At 42.8% G+C, this 17,221-nt stretch overlaps 1 protein-coding gene across 1 annotated transcript in view; it reads right to left on the reverse strand.

The window, feature by feature from the left end:
- AP3B1 (adaptor related protein complex 3 beta 1 subunit) overlaps positions 1-17,221 on the reverse strand; it is a 234,755-nt gene that overhangs the window by 99,020 nt on the left and 118,514 nt on the right. Inside the window, exons 15-17 of the mRNA XM_018557267.1 lie at positions 13,062-13,238; positions 7,031-7,217; positions 3,362-3,492 (exon numbers count right to left, since the gene is read on the reverse strand). Of these exons, the coding sequence (XP_018412769.1) occupies positions 3,362-3,492; positions 7,031-7,217; positions 13,062-13,238 (495 nt within the window). The remainder of the gene's footprint in view (positions 1-3,361; positions 3,493-7,030; positions 7,218-13,061; positions 13,239-17,221) is intronic.

Below are 17,221 nucleotides of genomic sequence, written 5' to 3' on the forward strand. Positions count from 1 at the left end.
ACACCTTGCCCCTAGTGGCAACAGGGAGCCGCACTGCTTAACTCTAGTGACAATGGGCCATGTGGCTATCCCCTGGTGACAACAAGGTGTCATGCTTTTTGCCTATACTGACAAGGAGCCATGCAGCTAGCCTCTAGTGACAGCAAGGAGCCGTGCTAGCTAGCCTCTAGTGACAGCAAGGAGCAAAGCGGCTAGCCTCTAGTGACAGCAAGGAGCAAAGCGACTAGCCTCTAGTGACAGCAAGGAGCCAAGCGACTAGCCTCTAGTGACAGCAAGGAGCCAAGCGGCTAGCCTCTAGTGACAGCAAGGAGCCAAGCGACTAGCCTCTAGTGACAGCAAGGAGCCAAGCGGCTAGCCTCTAGTGACAGCAAGGAGCCAAGCGGCTAGCCTCTAGTGACAGCAAGGAGCCGAGCGGCTAGCCTCTAGTGACAGCAAGGAGCCGAGCGGCTAGCCTCTAGTGACAGCAAGGAGCCGAGCGGCTAGCCTCTAGTGACAGCAAGGAGCCAAGCGGCTAGCCTCTAGTGACAGCAAGGAGCCAAGCGGCTAGCCTCTAGTGACAGCAAGGAGCCAAGCGGCTAGCCTCTAGTGACAGCAAGGAGCCAAGCGGCTAGCCTCTAGTGACAGCAAGGAGCCAAGCGGCTAGCCTCTAGTGACAGCAAGGAGCCGAGCGGCTAGCCTCTAGTGACAGCAAGGAGCCGAGCGGCTAGCCTCTAGTGACAGCAAGGAGCCGAGCGGCTAGCCTCTAGTGACAGCAAGGAGCCGAGCGGCTAGCATCTAGTGACAGCAAGGAGCCAAGCGGCTAGCCTCTAGTGACAGCAAGGAGCCAAGCGGCTAGCCTCTAGTGATAAAAATTGGCTATGCAACCAGCCTCTGATGACAAGGAACCGCGCTGCTAGCCTTTAGTGACAACAAGAAGCCATGCAGCTTCCTTCTACTGACAAGGAGCCATGCGGCTTGCTTCCACTGACAATAACGGGCTATGCGGTAAGCCTCTGGTGACAAGGGACTATACGGTAAGCCCCTGGTGACAAGGAGTCATATGGCTAGCCTCTGGTGACACAGGGACATGTGGCTGGTCTCTGGTGAAAAGGAGCCATGTGGCTAGCCTCTGGTGTTAACAAGGAGCCATGTGGTTAGACTCTAGTGACAAGGAGCCATGCAGCTAACCTCTAATCACAAAAAAAGGGCCATCTGGCTAGCCCCTAGTGACAACAAGCAGCCATGTAGGACTTCACGGGTCTAAATTCCTTGCCGCTAATGACATCAATAGTTCAACACAGTTAGCTCAGAAAACAATGCTTTTCATTTTAATAAGATTCCACAACACAGCATTAGTACACTGTGCAACTAGCCAACTATGTCAAAGAACAAATTCAATACAACCTAAAAAATAACATCATGCAAATTCTTAATAAAATAATCCATTTCCTTTTCACACGTTCAGAGAAAAGCAGATCTGGCAAAGGTGAGTTTTTTCAAGTCTGATAAGGGAAGCTGTAAACACTGATTTTCTTTTATTGGATACAGCTGATGCGAAGAGTGTTTTAATTTGACAAATTGCCTTCTCCTTCAAAACAATTTATACTGTGAAGTTTGTTGAAGTTATTCTACAAAAGGTGTAGAGGGCAAGAAGGTGGCAGATAGAGTATTTTATTTATTGCTAGAGTAGGCGAGGGAGACATGGTAAAGTCATATTTAGACTGCACTTAGATAAGACAGAAAGATGATTAATACATTCATTGAAATATGCTGATGGACTGTTTAACTGGGAGTACAAAAGTTCAAAGAACAATCTCAGTGTTCCGATATCCCCTTGTCACAGTGTTCTTGAATTATCAGCCAGTGATCCTGCTTTCCCTTAAATCATATGGATTTAAACGTTCTCTTAAATAAAATAAGGCTATGTATAAGTGGACACAGAAAGCAAAAATACGCCTGGTGCCTATGCTCATTAGAGACTGCTCAAACACTGTTTTACTGGTGGTGAGATACAACTGATCAGAAGTGAAATCATTCAACGTGTGCAAATACTGCAATCTGAGTTTATTAAAGAGGACCTAAAGTCAATTTTTAATACTAAGCCTGCCAAAAACAAAAAAGATCTTTATATTATAAACCTGTTCCGCACATAATATCCACTCTAGGTCAGGACTTTAGATGTGGCTAGGGAATCACATGAGCATCTTCACTTCCTAACCGAAAGGTTAGGCAGAATGAGACCGTAAGCGACTTTACCTGAAACAATTAGTTGAGACCTGACCTGTGGCCAGACAGAGCAGCAAAAAAAGGCTTCTACCTGACTAGATACAAAATGAGGATTTTTTTTTTTATTGTAGGGTTTTTCCTACATAGTTTTAGTGGTAAGACTGGTTTCCGTGCATTTAGCACACACTAATGCACCACACGCTAGGTGCACTGCTATTCATTCTGAATGGCACAACAATGCACCTTCTGGTAGACGTGCATTGTTCTGCATGACAATACACAATACCGCAATAGTGTTGTGGTGCTGGGTGATAAAAAGAAAATAATACATGCATTACTATGTTTTCACTGCAATGTATGCCAGCAGGGAGGTGTGTAGGGGTGCCATTAATGGATGGCAGCACCACGCTCTGGAACACCTAGCATGCGGTGCATTGCGCTGTGTAGTAGCATGCACTAAATACATGGAATCCGTCCCTTTAGCGCAACAATAGAGTGCACTGTATCTCAGTGAAGTGGCTGGAAGTGTCTCAGTCTACAGCACATATTAACTCTATACAAATATAGGAACATAGAAGCCTGCTTCCATAGAAAATAAGGATAGAGGAGCTGTGATCTCAGTGCTTCTGTTGTGAATTTTGAAGATAAATTGCTCCACAATGCCTATAGCTAGAGGGCTCATTTCAAAATGCATTTATTGTCTGTTCAGAATATGGAAATGGTCTGGACAGAGGTTCACTTTAAGGGTGGCCATATATTGCCTGTTAGGACAATATAATGGTGTTATGCAATGATTGGTTGAGGATTGGGCAATATCTAGGCCATTCCTAGACAAAATGGAGGGAGCAAGTCGGACTGCCCAATATACTTGCTATACCACAAAAGGATTCTGCAAACCCTCTGTACGACTGGCTTAAGCTACCATTTTTGCTTTGAGAAACATCAAGGTGTTAAAAGCTGAACCCAGCATAGGAGCTAGTTTACGTTTGAGTAGTAGTGCATCTTTTTTGGGGGCAGACATCTGCTTTCAGCCTTTTTCCTAAACAGTATAAACTATTCACAGATTTGTCACGGATGGTTTTTAAAAAAAAACAAAACAATATTCTAATGATTGGACCGCTTCCTTAATACAAATCTCATTTTAAAGGGTGCCTACCGATTCAACGACTTCCACATTTCGCACAGACTGATCAGGTGCTTCTTCTGGCCAGTCAGATAACTCCAGGAAACCAGAAGCCTTGGCATTCAGTGTATGAGAAAGTGTGCCCAGCTGAAAACGGTCTCGATCTATTGAATGAGAAACCAATAGCAAACAGTTGATTACAATGAAGTATGAAAACATTTGACAAACATTAGAAGATGCGCACTTACTGCTGTTGCATTAGCTTGAATTTCAGAGAATAAACGTAAAGAGCCTTTCCATAGGTTAGGACGATTACTTCAATCCATGCATTACAATAATCACCTTCATAATAGTCAATATAAAAGCTAATCACTCAGTATGTTTAGAGGTGTTGCAGTGAAATGTAGATTCTATAAAAATGACTGTACAATGAATATTAAGAATGACAGCGCAGTTAAACAATCCATATACAAGGCTTGCCTCCAACTCATTCAGAATTTTAATGGTTCTTTTTCTGCTACACCAAACACCATTAGAACAGAAATTAGCAATGAATCTACACGATCAGGAAAATGGTACACAGCCCTAAGCTTTGTGAAGAGGACTGCACACTGGTATTATTACAGCCTGTCTCTGATCCAGTGCTTTGTTTAAAGGTAAACTCTAGGCTGACAGTTAAATACACAAAGTACATAACGGTTTTACTTTCAAAAGGACTTTCTAGTAAATCCTAATCAGTCAGATTCTGGCACACCTGCAAGATTGCCTAGCCAGGTTGGTAACCTTGCATTTCAATACACCAATTAAGCAATACATCTTGCCAGCTGGCAACTGGAAACACACCAGTAAGCTCATCCATCTTTTTGCTCCTCCTGTCAACAGTGTAAAAGAGGACCATAAGATGCAGAGGAGTCTGACTGGCCCGCAGGGCTGGCCCCTACTGCCCTAGTTTGTGCAGGGGACTACAGCAAGTTTGTTACCTGGTTGTAATTTTTTTGTTTACTCGTGAAACTAATAAGTAAGCACAAACAATTGAAATGCATCAAGGTACTCCATTAATGACTGCTGTACAATGTGAAATATGAATAAACTTGAGCTTTAGTCAGGCAAGACTGGGTCTTGGAACAGGCGTATTTGTGTGATGCAAGGCTCTAAAACAAACAAAATAATAAATGGCGATAATTGCGTGAGCATACTAACACTTGCAATTAAGATACATCTTGCCATTGAAATCAAGGTACTACAAAAATAAAAAGTTTTTACAATGACAAATTGATTTGGAGTATATGGCCCTATCCTGTAATGGATTTTCATGGCTAAAACCGCACAGGAACTTGTTTGTTTTGCCTTTCGTAAGTGCCAATGGAGGCGATGAGGCTCTGAACTTTTAGCCTTAGATTGTTGCTTACCCAGTTCACAGTGCCGTGGGCTACCTATTGTCAGACACTGTTACAGTCTCTGCTTGAGTGGGCCCTGTGTACTACTAAGTCACAAAAGAAATAAAATGAGACAGTCTTCACCAGAGACTGTAAATGCTGCCTATTGGAGATATGAGAAGGGGGCAGATGGAAGAGAAGAATGACCTCATATGCATTCTGCACCTCCGCTTGTGCTGAATCAACAACCAGGAATATGTTCTTGACTCTTTAGCACTGCTGCAGCAATAGAAATTGAGGACCTGGTTATGCCATCTAGCAGTTGTGCATGGACCACAAGATTAACTAGAGAGATCAGCAAATGCTTTAGCAATAAGACAGCTCACATATGTATTTCATTTGTGCATTCAGAAAAAGGAGGGTGGAAAGAAGCGCTGCAACCCTGGGATTTTTTTGTAGTACAAATATAAACTTTAAAATCAATGTTTGACTGAAAACTCACTGTTTGGACGGACAAGATGAGGTCTTGCAGTTGAGGAGTGGAGGCTGTATAGATCGCTCAGCGGCATCTGTGGCCGGTCTGTGTGGGTATGAAGAACGGGCTACATCGTCAATAGGCAGTTCATAGATGTTCCCTGGTGGTTGTTGTACCTGGGGGGTCCGTTGGGACAGAGTGAACTGTGCTGGTGGACGTGGCACTCACCGTCAGGTGCAATGAGAGCTCAGCTGGCCAGGCTGCCACTTGTCGGCTGAACGGGAGCAGGAATGCAGCTGTGGATCGGTATCGCAATGGATCAGCGATCGTGGAGGAAATGTTGTGGGGGATTGATTTGAAAATGATGGACACTGCGGTCCGTGAAGTGAAGGGTTTGGCTACGCGTTTCGAGGTTCAGGAGGTTGTCAAGCCAGAAGTGGTTCACTCTGTCCCAACGGACCCCCCAGGTACAACAACCACCAGGGAACATCTATGACCTGCCTATTAACGATGTAGCCCGTTCTTCATACCCACACAGACCGGCCACAGATGCCGCTGAGCGATCTATTACAGCCTCCACTCCTCAACTGCAAGACCTCATCTTGTCCGTCCAAACAGTGAGTTTTCAGTCAAACATTGATTTTAAAGTTTCTATTTGTACTACAAAAAAATACCAGGGCTGCAGCGCTTCTTTCCACCCTCCTTTTTCCATATGCCTACAGGGTTCCTCCCCCTGAACAAGAAGCTTGCTCACCCCTAATTGTTTTAAAATTAAAATTGTTTTTAAACACATCCATTTCCCTCACCACATTCCACATCATTTGTGCGCTCGCCATTTTTACCGTTTTTATCCATTTGTGCATTCAGCAGCTTGCCCAGGGTTCATCTTTAAGGGTATACAAGTGATAAAAACAAGGTACAGGACAAAACTACTTGTATGTGATTCTAATAGAAAACAAAGTCCAGAGATAGAGTCACCTTCAGAAGCCACAACACAATGGTGTCTTTAATAGAGCAGGAACCAAAGAAGAAGACAATCTCACATTAGCAGTCACACTACTGCTGATCCCTGCGTATCATTTGTAGGTTGAGTCCTTCAAGCTAATTAAATTAAACAGCGCAAAAAAACAGACATGATGTGCAAAATTACATTCTACGTAACACCATGGTTTTAGAGCGACCAGAACAAAGATGACTTCATGATGAATTGCCATGAAATACTGCACTTTGTACTTTCTATTATTATACAGTATAAGGCTGCAAATGTCTTGTCACTATTTAAAGTGACACTGAATTCAGGAGTTAAATCTTAAAAATGTATTCAAGTACCTTGACTATTAACAAAAACGCATCTTATTTGTGTATCATTTGGCTGCAGATCCTCAAATCGTCTCTGAATTGGTGCTGACACTGTCCTTCGTTCTCCAAGCTCACTCCCGTGATGGGCTACAATCCTGATACAAATGACTAAACTAAAAGAGAGATTGTAGTCCATCACGGGAGTGAGCTTGGAGTGGTGGCTACTTTACCACAAACGCAGGGACCATGGGGAGCAAGAAGGAAGGACAGTGTCAGCACCAATTCAGAGATGATTTGAGGATCTACAGCCAAGAGATGCACAATTAACATACATTTTTGTTAATAGCTAGGGTGCTTGAATGCATTTTTAAGATTTAACTCCTGAGATTAGTGTCACTTTAACATTTATAAATGGTAAAAAGTATATCACTAGCTCATCTTCGCAGTATACCTTTGTTTGTAAGCTCTTACCCTGACAGACCTGATAATTTGACTGCGTGTGGCCAGCTTTACGCTCATTCAAAAATAAAGACATCTGCGTATTCCATGTACCTTTGTAAGGTGATTCAAGCACAGGAGCCGGCTTCTGGGCCAAAAATATCCTCTTGGCATATTTACTCAAAGCTCCACTCTTCTCATTTGGAACAATAAGCTGCCTTACAAACCGCGTGCGGTCCCGGATGTCGTAATTCTGATCATATTTGCCAAGATTTAATATGTACTGCGTGAGCAGTTTAGTCTGTCAAGAGTTAAAGAAAAAAAAAAGAAAGAAAGATGGCTTATTTATGATTATTGATGACCATCAGCAAACATATTTATAAGAGGTAATAAAAGTGAATGGTTAAGACAAACAAATGTCACCCCATGGGGAGAAGACATGTCTAAAGCTGTAAATGGTATATCAGAGCCAATGCTCATGTCCTTTCAGGAGCCGGGAGGTGAATGCTAACTACAGCCGAGCAGCCATGTGCTAGATTATTAAACTGCCGAAGTGGAAAGAAAGGCATCATTAAAAAATAATCATATATGGCAAACCCACTGAAGGGTCTATGTGAGGATAATGAATGTGGAAATACAACGAAAAACATGGCACTCAAAACTTAATTAAGAAAATATGCAGGGCATCAGAACCTCTGCAGGTCTTAGGGAGCTGGCAAAATGTACCATCCAAGGACTGTTTGATGAAGAGATAGTGTCCCTGCACCACTAAGGTCCGTGCACTCTCTCCGCACTCTGTTACTTTGCTCTGAATTACAACCCATTAAAGGAGACCCATGAATCACCGGACTGGATTACTGCAAATTATTTGCAGTGCATTTAGCTGTTACTTTTTCATAAAAGCAAGCTGCTGATGCCCTCTAAAAACTGAGATAAAAGACTGCTTAAAGCCGACAGTAATATTGTTCATTTATTTATGTAAGGTAACAGCTTGTTTTATGGGGAATGTTCCATCACTTCTTAATTCGCCCGTTGAATATGCTACATTAAAAACAGAATTGAGATCATTTTTATAATAGCATAGAGGAAACCAAATTTTACCATTATGTTCTAAATTAGATGCATCTGAAATGCATAAATGTTTGTTAAAGAGAGTCACAACACATTCTGTTGGTAAGTGTGTATATGCTGCACAAATAAAGATGCAAACGCCTAGAATAACAAATGCAGAGTGTGAAATGTGGTTATTTTAACTAATGAAGCAAATTCATATACTTAGTGTGCTGAAGTGAGGAAGAAAAACGCCTGCAGCACATTTAAGAATTACATGTAATCAAGATAAGATAGGAGAGGTCTCTCAGCTGATAAACCTGCCATAATTCCATAATATTAAGGTGATTTTCATATTGCCATATGCTTGACATTACATAACCACCCACTCAGATTGGACAACAGGCAGCCTAGCAATCATTATTAACAATTCTAAGTGGGCATATTTCAGCCAGGTGTTACTTGAAAAATAAAAACTCAATTTCATGGTTGCTACTCTTACTTGGTTGAATCAATAACATAAATCCCAGGAGCCATACAATTAGTTTAATACAGCACATGACTTCTGTGCAGAAAGCACGTTATGAGCTATAAAAACAGGAGGAGAGAAGATACAGAAGGAAGCCATCCTAAGAAACACATTAGCTGAGCCAATCCTGTGTGAACTTTGCTTTCTTAAGGTGCCCATACACCTTACGACCATCGCAAGACTTTTGTCTTGCGATGGTCGTATGCTCATTAAAAGCCCGTACGATCTGCCCACCTTGGACGGGCAGATCGTACTTGCGATCATCGGAAGCCCGCCCCGCTGAGGGCAATGCAGAACGGGCAGTGTGCGCGTGCGCACACCGGCCCGTTCCGCAGCTATCGGACTAGCAGGCTAGAAACCCGCCGAGAATCGTACGATTCTCGGCTGGTTTTCAAGCATGTTGGCTCGACAAAAGACGTGCGACCGTTCAGTAGAAACGGTCGCACGTCTTAGTTCACACTGCTCGATTCTCGTACGATCGCGGGATTTCGCCCGATTCTCGTACGAGAATCGAGCAGTGTATGGGCACCTTAACTGTGGGCAAGCATTGAGAAATGTTAAGGGATGCCTTATATTGAGCTAATGCTCCACAGACAGACCCCAAAGACTACATACAGCTTAATGAGCCACCATCACCTTGCCTATTTAGGGCAAAGTGACAGTGTCTTTGCAAAGGAACCTATAACCCGCCCCCAGCAATAATCATACCCAACTTTCCAGTGCTTCTCCGCAACTTTTTGCCTCCCTTGCAGCTAACAATACCTTGGCCTGGAACACTGGCACATGGCAGAAGGTACGACGTCACAACTCCCCCTAGCGTCTTACCAACTGACAGTGGAGATTTTAGTGCTAGCTGTGATGGAGGAGGGGTGTTGGAGGAGCTTTGCCAAGGTTAGCATAAGTGGGTCAGAGGGATCCCATTGCAAAGATACTGTAACTCTGCCATAACAAACAAGGGGACAGTTTCTCTTTAAGAAAAAGTGCTTTTATTCCTTTCTCTTTTAGGGTTCTACTGCACTCCTATCAATTAGCAATGTTCACAGTTCTCTCTGTGGACTAGAGAACACTTCTTTACTTTATTAGGGAGAAAAAAAAAAGGGGGGAGCGGCGGTGTTCTGTAGTTCTAACACACTTCTTGTCCTGGGTCACTCTGGACAGGATTCGAGTTATTGGCGGGATCACTAGGTAAAAATAAATGAAAAAAGCCTGAAAAAAAGAAAACTAATATATCCACAACATCTAGTGACTGTTCATGCAATATGTTATATTTTAGTTCTCTGGTTTAGATACCCTTTGAGTTGAGAATTAGTGTGCAAAGTACTAGACAGGAGTCACAATATGGTATGAATGAACCTAACACAGGCATACATAAGCTGCTGTTACACAGGAATATATGGCCGTTTCTTAAGCTCCATGTGAAAATATGTGATTAGATCTTAACTAATCGAAAAATAAAATGAAAAATTACAGATGCGACCCACAGAACACTCCTAATATTAGGCTGACCCAGACCAGTAATAACCTACGACTGTTCTTGGGAGTCATGCAATTAATCTCTTTATACTGCAGCCTACTGACATAGCTGGACAAATGTTGGTTATTGCGATCATCTCACATCCCCAGGCCCGTGTTAAGCTGGATCTAACTTTTGTAGTTGTGTCAATCAAAAAGGGAGGTCATCGTATGTATTCATTCCTTATATTCAGCAATCTTAACGCTGAACACTATTGTGGTATTGCAAAGAATCAAGTGTGTAATGGTGTGAAGTGGGAAATGCACAAAGGCATATTTTTAAATGTGACTCTGAACTCTATAACTTTTCATTGGAGGGAAACCCCTGTCAATTCATTCTCCGCACACTGACAAATATAGTAGGGGGCCAGAGAAACTATAATAGTGGAACAACCAGTCTGGAGTGGATTCTCCATAAGAACATAGGAAAAATGCACTCCAAAGAGGTCAACAACGGAGTTCTGCAAGGATTTCTGCCATGGTGCGCAGGCAGCAATAAAGACTTAGACCTGTCAGGGTAAACCTTGACTCTTTAAAAAAACTTTTTTTTATTAATCCAGAACCGATTTGCTCAGCAAAGTATTTTTTTTTACTTTTTTGTACGTATGGTCATCATGTTTCCGAACAGCTGGCTCCAACTTTCTAAGCTCAGCTTCCCTGAACTTCCTGTCCAGTACAAGATAACAGGGCAGTTTCAGCAATGCACTGCTGATGTAACCTTCCCAGGATGCACCTCTTAGGCATGGGCTACATCACTAATGTCCAAGAGGACCATAAGTGAAGAAACTGTAACTGTATGTAAAAGAAAAATATGTTTAACTGTTTAACTACTTAAAAGTAAACTCTGGGGTAAGTGTTTTTCCCCTTCGTTCTCTTTAGGGTCACGGGAGGACATATACTGACCTCCTCCAGCGACCCAAAGCTCAGTATACAAAACACAAAAAGTCTCCAGCACACCTGCCAGCTAGCCTTCAACAAAACAAATGACCCTGTCTAACAGTATGCTTTAAAAGCAGAGGTTTTAGTTGCACAAACCTTTGGCCAAAAATATGTAGAAGCCACACTGCCACCGTCAAGGCACCTCTGTAAACCCTCTTTAACCACTTCAAGACCAGGTGTTTAGACCCCCTTCCTGGCCAGGCCATTTTTCAGTATTCAGCGCTGCGATACTTTGACTGACGTTTATTCCGTCATGCAACGCTGTACTGAAATGAATTTTATACAATTTTTTGGGGACAGATAGAGCTTTCTTTTGGTGGTATTTAAACACCACTTGGGTTTTTATTTTTTACTATAACTAGGAAAAATTACAGAAATAATTGAAAAAAATAAGTTGTTTTTTTAACATTATGTTAGGAAACGTTTATTATAACCCAGTTTTTTGGTAAAATATAAAAGTCGGGGTCACGTCGGGTAAATAGACACCAAACATGTCAAGCTTTAAAATTGCGCGCACCAGCGAAATCGCAGAAAACTACCATACCCAAAATTGGCCATAGGCGACACTTTAAAAGCTTTTACCACTCATCAGTTTAGTGTTATCAGTGATTGATGCTCCTAGACTTATTGCTCTCACTGCGACGTTCACGGCGATAGGTAACATATGCGGCGTAATCGTCTTTTTTGCACATATGCGCCCCCGACACATGTTTGCATGCGTGTATGTATGGGTGGGGACTTATAACATTTTTTTTGTTTTTTAATTCTTTTTTATGTGTAACTTTATATTTTTTTTGGGGGGGGGGGAATTTAAATTTTTTTTTCACTAAACTTTATTGCTATCACATAGGGGGCTAATAAAAACCTCTATGTGATAGCAACATATGTGACAGGTCCTCTTTATGGAGACATCAGGGGTCTCCAAGACCCTTAATGTCACCTAGGACCCCCCAAAAGAAGCTGATCTGCTCCATCAGCTTCTTTCCAGCTTCTGAAGCTGGAGAGTGACACAAGAATGCGGAAGTGATGTATTATACAACAATTCCGCATTCTTGCAGAGGAGAGGGGACCGGATGGAGCTTGTGTACAGAGCTCCCTCTGATCCCGTGACACAGGCGACCTGCTGATCCCGGGCTCGCACCGGGCACAGCGGAGCCCGGGATCAGCGGGACAACGGCGGGGGGGAACCGATCAGCACCCCATACACGCGATCCGCCGGCGGAACGCTTGTATGGTAACAGGCATCGCTGCCTGTTTTGTAATTTCGGCCGTTTCCAGCTCGCGCGCGCAAGGGGGCGTGTCTGAGCGGACGTCTAAAGACGCCCGCTCAGATCTAGGAGGTGGTTAAGGCACCGTCTCTGTATTCCTCCTCATAGGGTGCAGGTACGCCCTGGAAGCCCAGCAACCAAAAATGCACGTTTGTGCAACTAAAACCTGGGGACTTTTTGTGTTTTGTATTGTTGTAAGCCTTCCCATGTGCACCCTGCTACAAAGGCTGGATATAAATTTATGCGGTTACCATCTTTTTCTACCAAAGCGCAGTATATCGTGGGCAATACTGAGAGTGCTGCAGCCGGGATGAATCCCGACAATACTGTCGAGATCCACCCTGCTGCATGAGTGACAGTGGACTGTGCCTATCTAGAGACAGAGCCAGCTCTGTCCGCCCCTCCCCCCTCCACTCAGTGCGGGGAAGGAATCTCTGCAGGGATTGGAGACTGACAGTCACCACTCACTGCAGGGATACAATCGGGAAGTGAGCGGATCGGCGGCATTTTTCTGCTCACTTCCCCATCCATAGAGCCCACCTGTGAGAGCTTCTTTGTCATTGGCCGGCTCCAACTATGAGGATGAGTGGAAATAACTCACCTCATAGTCCTCCTTTAATGTAAGATGATTTAATATCCGCATTCATTGCTGCATGCCGATGTGATATTTACTGAAAGGGGGTAAAAGTCAACTTAAATTTTTCTTTCTAAAAGGCTATCATATTTAGCAGAAGCATTAAACAACAGTAAAAAGACACGGCACAATTTAATCAGGAGATAAGTGTGTTAGTTTTCATTCTTTTGTTTACAACAGATGCTGACAGACAGTACACTTAACTGACTTTACCTGTTTGGAATTGGTTAAGTAAAGCTTAGCAGCAAGGTTTAATATCTGCAACTTGACAAGGTCATCTTCATTAGTGAAGGTTTTCGACGTCTTCCGCAGAACGTCAGGTGCAATTTTAGGTACTCGCTCACAATATTCTCCAATTAGCCAAAGAATGCTGGCTCGCGCCATTGGAACCTGCATGCAAAAATAATTGGAAACATCAAAACAGATTTTATTATTCTTTATTTAATGCTAAATATTTTGACCGCAATCTTCACAGCATTAAAGTACAAAAAGAATGTCTACTAAAAAGGCAGCATTTAGTAGAATCATTACAGAGTACGCTACTGGTGGAGTGTAAAGCATTCAATTCTATCCAGGGCTCCAGGGTCCAAGACTAGTGTAGTTCTCATTTTGCAGTCAGATTTGAGAAAACCCCACTATATTTTTGTTATGTGTTCCCATTCACACAGCATACCGAAAAAAGTATATATATATATACTTTTTTCGGTATGCTGTGTGAATGGGAACACATAACAAAAATATAGTGGGGTTTTCTCAAATCTGTGTATATATAAAATACGGTATATATATATATACTTTTTTCGGTATGCTGTGTGAATGGGAACACATAACAAAAATATAGTGGGGTTTTCTCAAATCTGTGTATATATAAAATACGGTATATATATATATACTTTTTTCGGTATGCTGTGTGAATGGGAACACATAACAAAAATATAGTGGGGTTTTCTCAAATCTGTGTATATATAAAATACGGTATATATATATATACTTTTTTCGGTATGCTGTGTGAATGGGAACACATAACAAAAATATAGTGGGGTTTTCTCAAATCTGTGTATATATAAAATACGGTATATATATATATACTTTTTTCGGTATGCTGTGTGAATGGGAACACATAACAAAAATATAGTGGGGTTTTCTCAAATCTGTGTATATATAAAATACGGTATATATATATATACTTTTTTCGGTATGCTGTGTGAATGGGAACACATAACAAAAATATAGTGGGGTTTTCTCAAATCTGTGTATATATAAAATACGGTATATATATATATACTTTTTTCGGTATGCTGTGTGAATGGGAACACATAACAAAAATATAGTGGGGTTTTCTCAAATCTGTGTATATATAAAATACGGTATATATATATATATACATACATACACACACGTTAAGATGTCTCTGTGGGGCAGGCCTTTGGCCAGACTGCAAGCTTCTCTGTACAATTTAAAACTAACAGGAAACTCTGGCTCTAACCACAGAAAGACAAAAGGACACTGTGAGCTTCCTCTCCTTAACCGATTGCCGTCCGCCCGTTGTTAAAAACGGAGCGACGGCAAACTCACATGGGCGGGTTGCCGTAATTAGACGGCTTTTTTTTTCTGCACGCGTGCATGGGCAGAAAAAACCTATCCATTCTGAGGAGCCGTTACCGGCTGTTTGGCATACAAACAATCGGTGGCTCTATAGCCGTCGATTGCTTGTATGTTGTGGCTGCGCACCGACCCCCTCCTACACCCTCACCTTCAATCCCGGGATCCGCTACCCCATCTGCGGCCTGGGACCGGCTCAGGAGGGTGTCGGGAGGAAGATGGGAGGGAGGACAGCATCTTCCTCCATGCTGATCTCCCTCAAGTAGTGTGAATGCGGAAGTGATGTGCAATACATCACTTCCGCATTCACCTGTCAGTCCTCTGGCTGCTATAGCCGGAGAGAAGAAGCTGATGAAGCAGATCTCTACTTCATCAGCTTCTTTGGGGGTCCCCAGGTGACATTAGGGGTTTTAGAGACTAGAGCTGCAACAATTATTCGATTAAGTCGATTAAAATCGACGATGGAAAACGTTGTCAACGTTTTCCATTGTCGATTCGTCGGCTAAAATTCAAATTTCTCGCTCGCCGCTGCTAACGTCCGACGCTTACGCCATGCCCACATCAGTTAAGCCGCTCGCACCTACGCTGGTATACCCGTTTACGACACGTCCACGCTGAGGACATGCGTCTGGCCCTCTCCTCCCAGTGAGCTTTCCGACTCGCCGCTGCCTGCCGACAACGAACAACTCCGCTGCCCGCCGACAACACCGTCATTCAAGGTAAGTCGAGATCAGCCGGGAGCTTTGTAATGTTTCCTATGTGTTTTGTTTTTTTTTTTAAAGCGGCACACTGCAGAACATTAGTAGCTATAGAGAAACACCAAATCCCAGCAATAATATATTAAACAGGCTGTATAATGTATTATTGTTGGGATTTGTTGTTCCTCTACAGCTGCTAATGTTCAGCAGTGTGCCGCTGTATTATACATTGGTATTCTGTAGAGCTGCAACAATTATTAGATTAAAGCGATAAAAATCGACGAAGGTAAACGTTGTCAGCGTTTTCCATCGTCGATTCGTCGGCTAAAAATTCAATTTCCCACTCACGCCCGCCTGTTCGCAGCTCCATACATGAGTTACACTATGCACGCTGCGGACGCCATGCCCACCGCGCACAGAAAATAATCGTTAGCTGCAGCCCTATTAGAGACCCCTAATGTCTCCATAAAGAGGACCTGTCAGTGTGTCTTTGCTATTATATAGGGGGATTGTTATCCCCCTATGTGATAGCGATGACATTAAGTGTAAAAAAAATAAAAAAGTAATAAAAAATAAGTCACATATAAAAAAAAAAGTATTAAAAAAACCACCAAAAAATGTTTTAGTCCCCCACCTCCATGTGAAGGGAAGCCGCCTCTCAGTCAGCGCCTCGATTACCATGACGGGACCTCAGCGCTGAGGTCCAATCATGAGAGGCGGCTTCCCTCATCATTGAGCACTTCCTATTGGCCCTTCACTACTATATACTGTTACACGAGTGAGGTTGAGGTCACGTTCTGAGGAAGGGGGCGTGACCCCGGAAACGCGTTAACGCAGGCATTATGTGCTGGCACACAGGCTGACTGTGCAGCTTCTTACCGATGTCCTCTACGTTTTTGTGGAATGCTCTCATTTGATCTACAATTGTGAGTATGTTTCTACTCTGTTTTGTTACCTTTCAATAATAAAAACCATCTGCACTAGGGTGGGCGCCCTTCTCTTTTGTTTTCTCATAGTGCTACAGTTCCCTTGGCTGAAGTGGGGCAGCACCCCTAGTAATCCTTTACATGCATTTTTCGGTTGATGATTCTACTTGGCGCTTTTGATTTTTCTATTCGGTACCACCAAAAGAAAGCTCTATCTGTCCCCAAAAAATTGTATAAAATTCATTTCAGTACAGCCTGGCATGACTGCCTTTTCCATATTCAGCCTTGCTGAATATGGAAAAATGGCCTGGACAGGAAGGGGTTGTAACACTGCAGACTTCAAGTGGTTAAAGTGACACTAAGCTTGGAAGTTATATCTGATAAATGTATTCAAGTATCTTAACTATGAACAAAAATGTAGCTTATTTGTGCATCACTCGGCTGCAGATCCTTAAAGTAGTACTAAAAGCTGGGTGTTTTTTACCTTAATGCATTCTCTGCATTAATGTGGGAGAGGGTACTGAGGGCAGAGGAACCGTAGGCTCCTTCTGCCGTCAGTCATACTGTGACTGCAAGGGTGGGAGGGCATGGCCAGCTGCACGTTGGACGCACACAGCTAGATGCGGGCATGGACACGAGCCTGCACGCGTGGATGCACTCTTACAGGGGGGTGGGGTTAGCAGTTTGGATACCAGTAGAGAACGAGGAAATAAAAAAAATAAAGAATAAAAAAGTTGTTTTTAAACTAAATCTGGCAATAATAAATAGAAAAAAAAACAAAAAAGCTCCAAGCTCGCTCCTGTGACGTACTACCATCTCCATACAAATTAGTAAACAGAACATGAGATTGTAGTCCATCACGAAAGAGAACTTGGAGCAGTGACTACTTTACAACACACAGGGACCATGGGGAACAAAAGTAGCCATCCTCCAGAAGGAAGGACAGTGTCAGCACCAATTCAGAGAGGATTTGAGGATCTACAGCTGAGTGAGAACTTCTGGAGTTTAGTGTCACTTTAACATACAATGCTTCGAGATGTTTAACCCTTTGTTAGGGCAAACAGTGCCTAAATCTAGTTTACAACTGATAATACAATCTGGCAGAAAGGATTACTTATTGTAACTATTGTACAAGCAATATGTAAGC

This window comes from Nanorana parkeri, unplaced genomic scaffold, assembly GCF_000935625.1.
Source record: "Nanorana parkeri isolate BGI_ZX_2015 unplaced genomic scaffold, ASM93562v1 scaffold277, whole genome shotgun sequence".
In the NCBI taxonomy this organism is placed as follows: Eukaryota; Metazoa; Chordata; class Amphibia; order Anura; family Dicroglossidae; genus Nanorana; species Nanorana parkeri.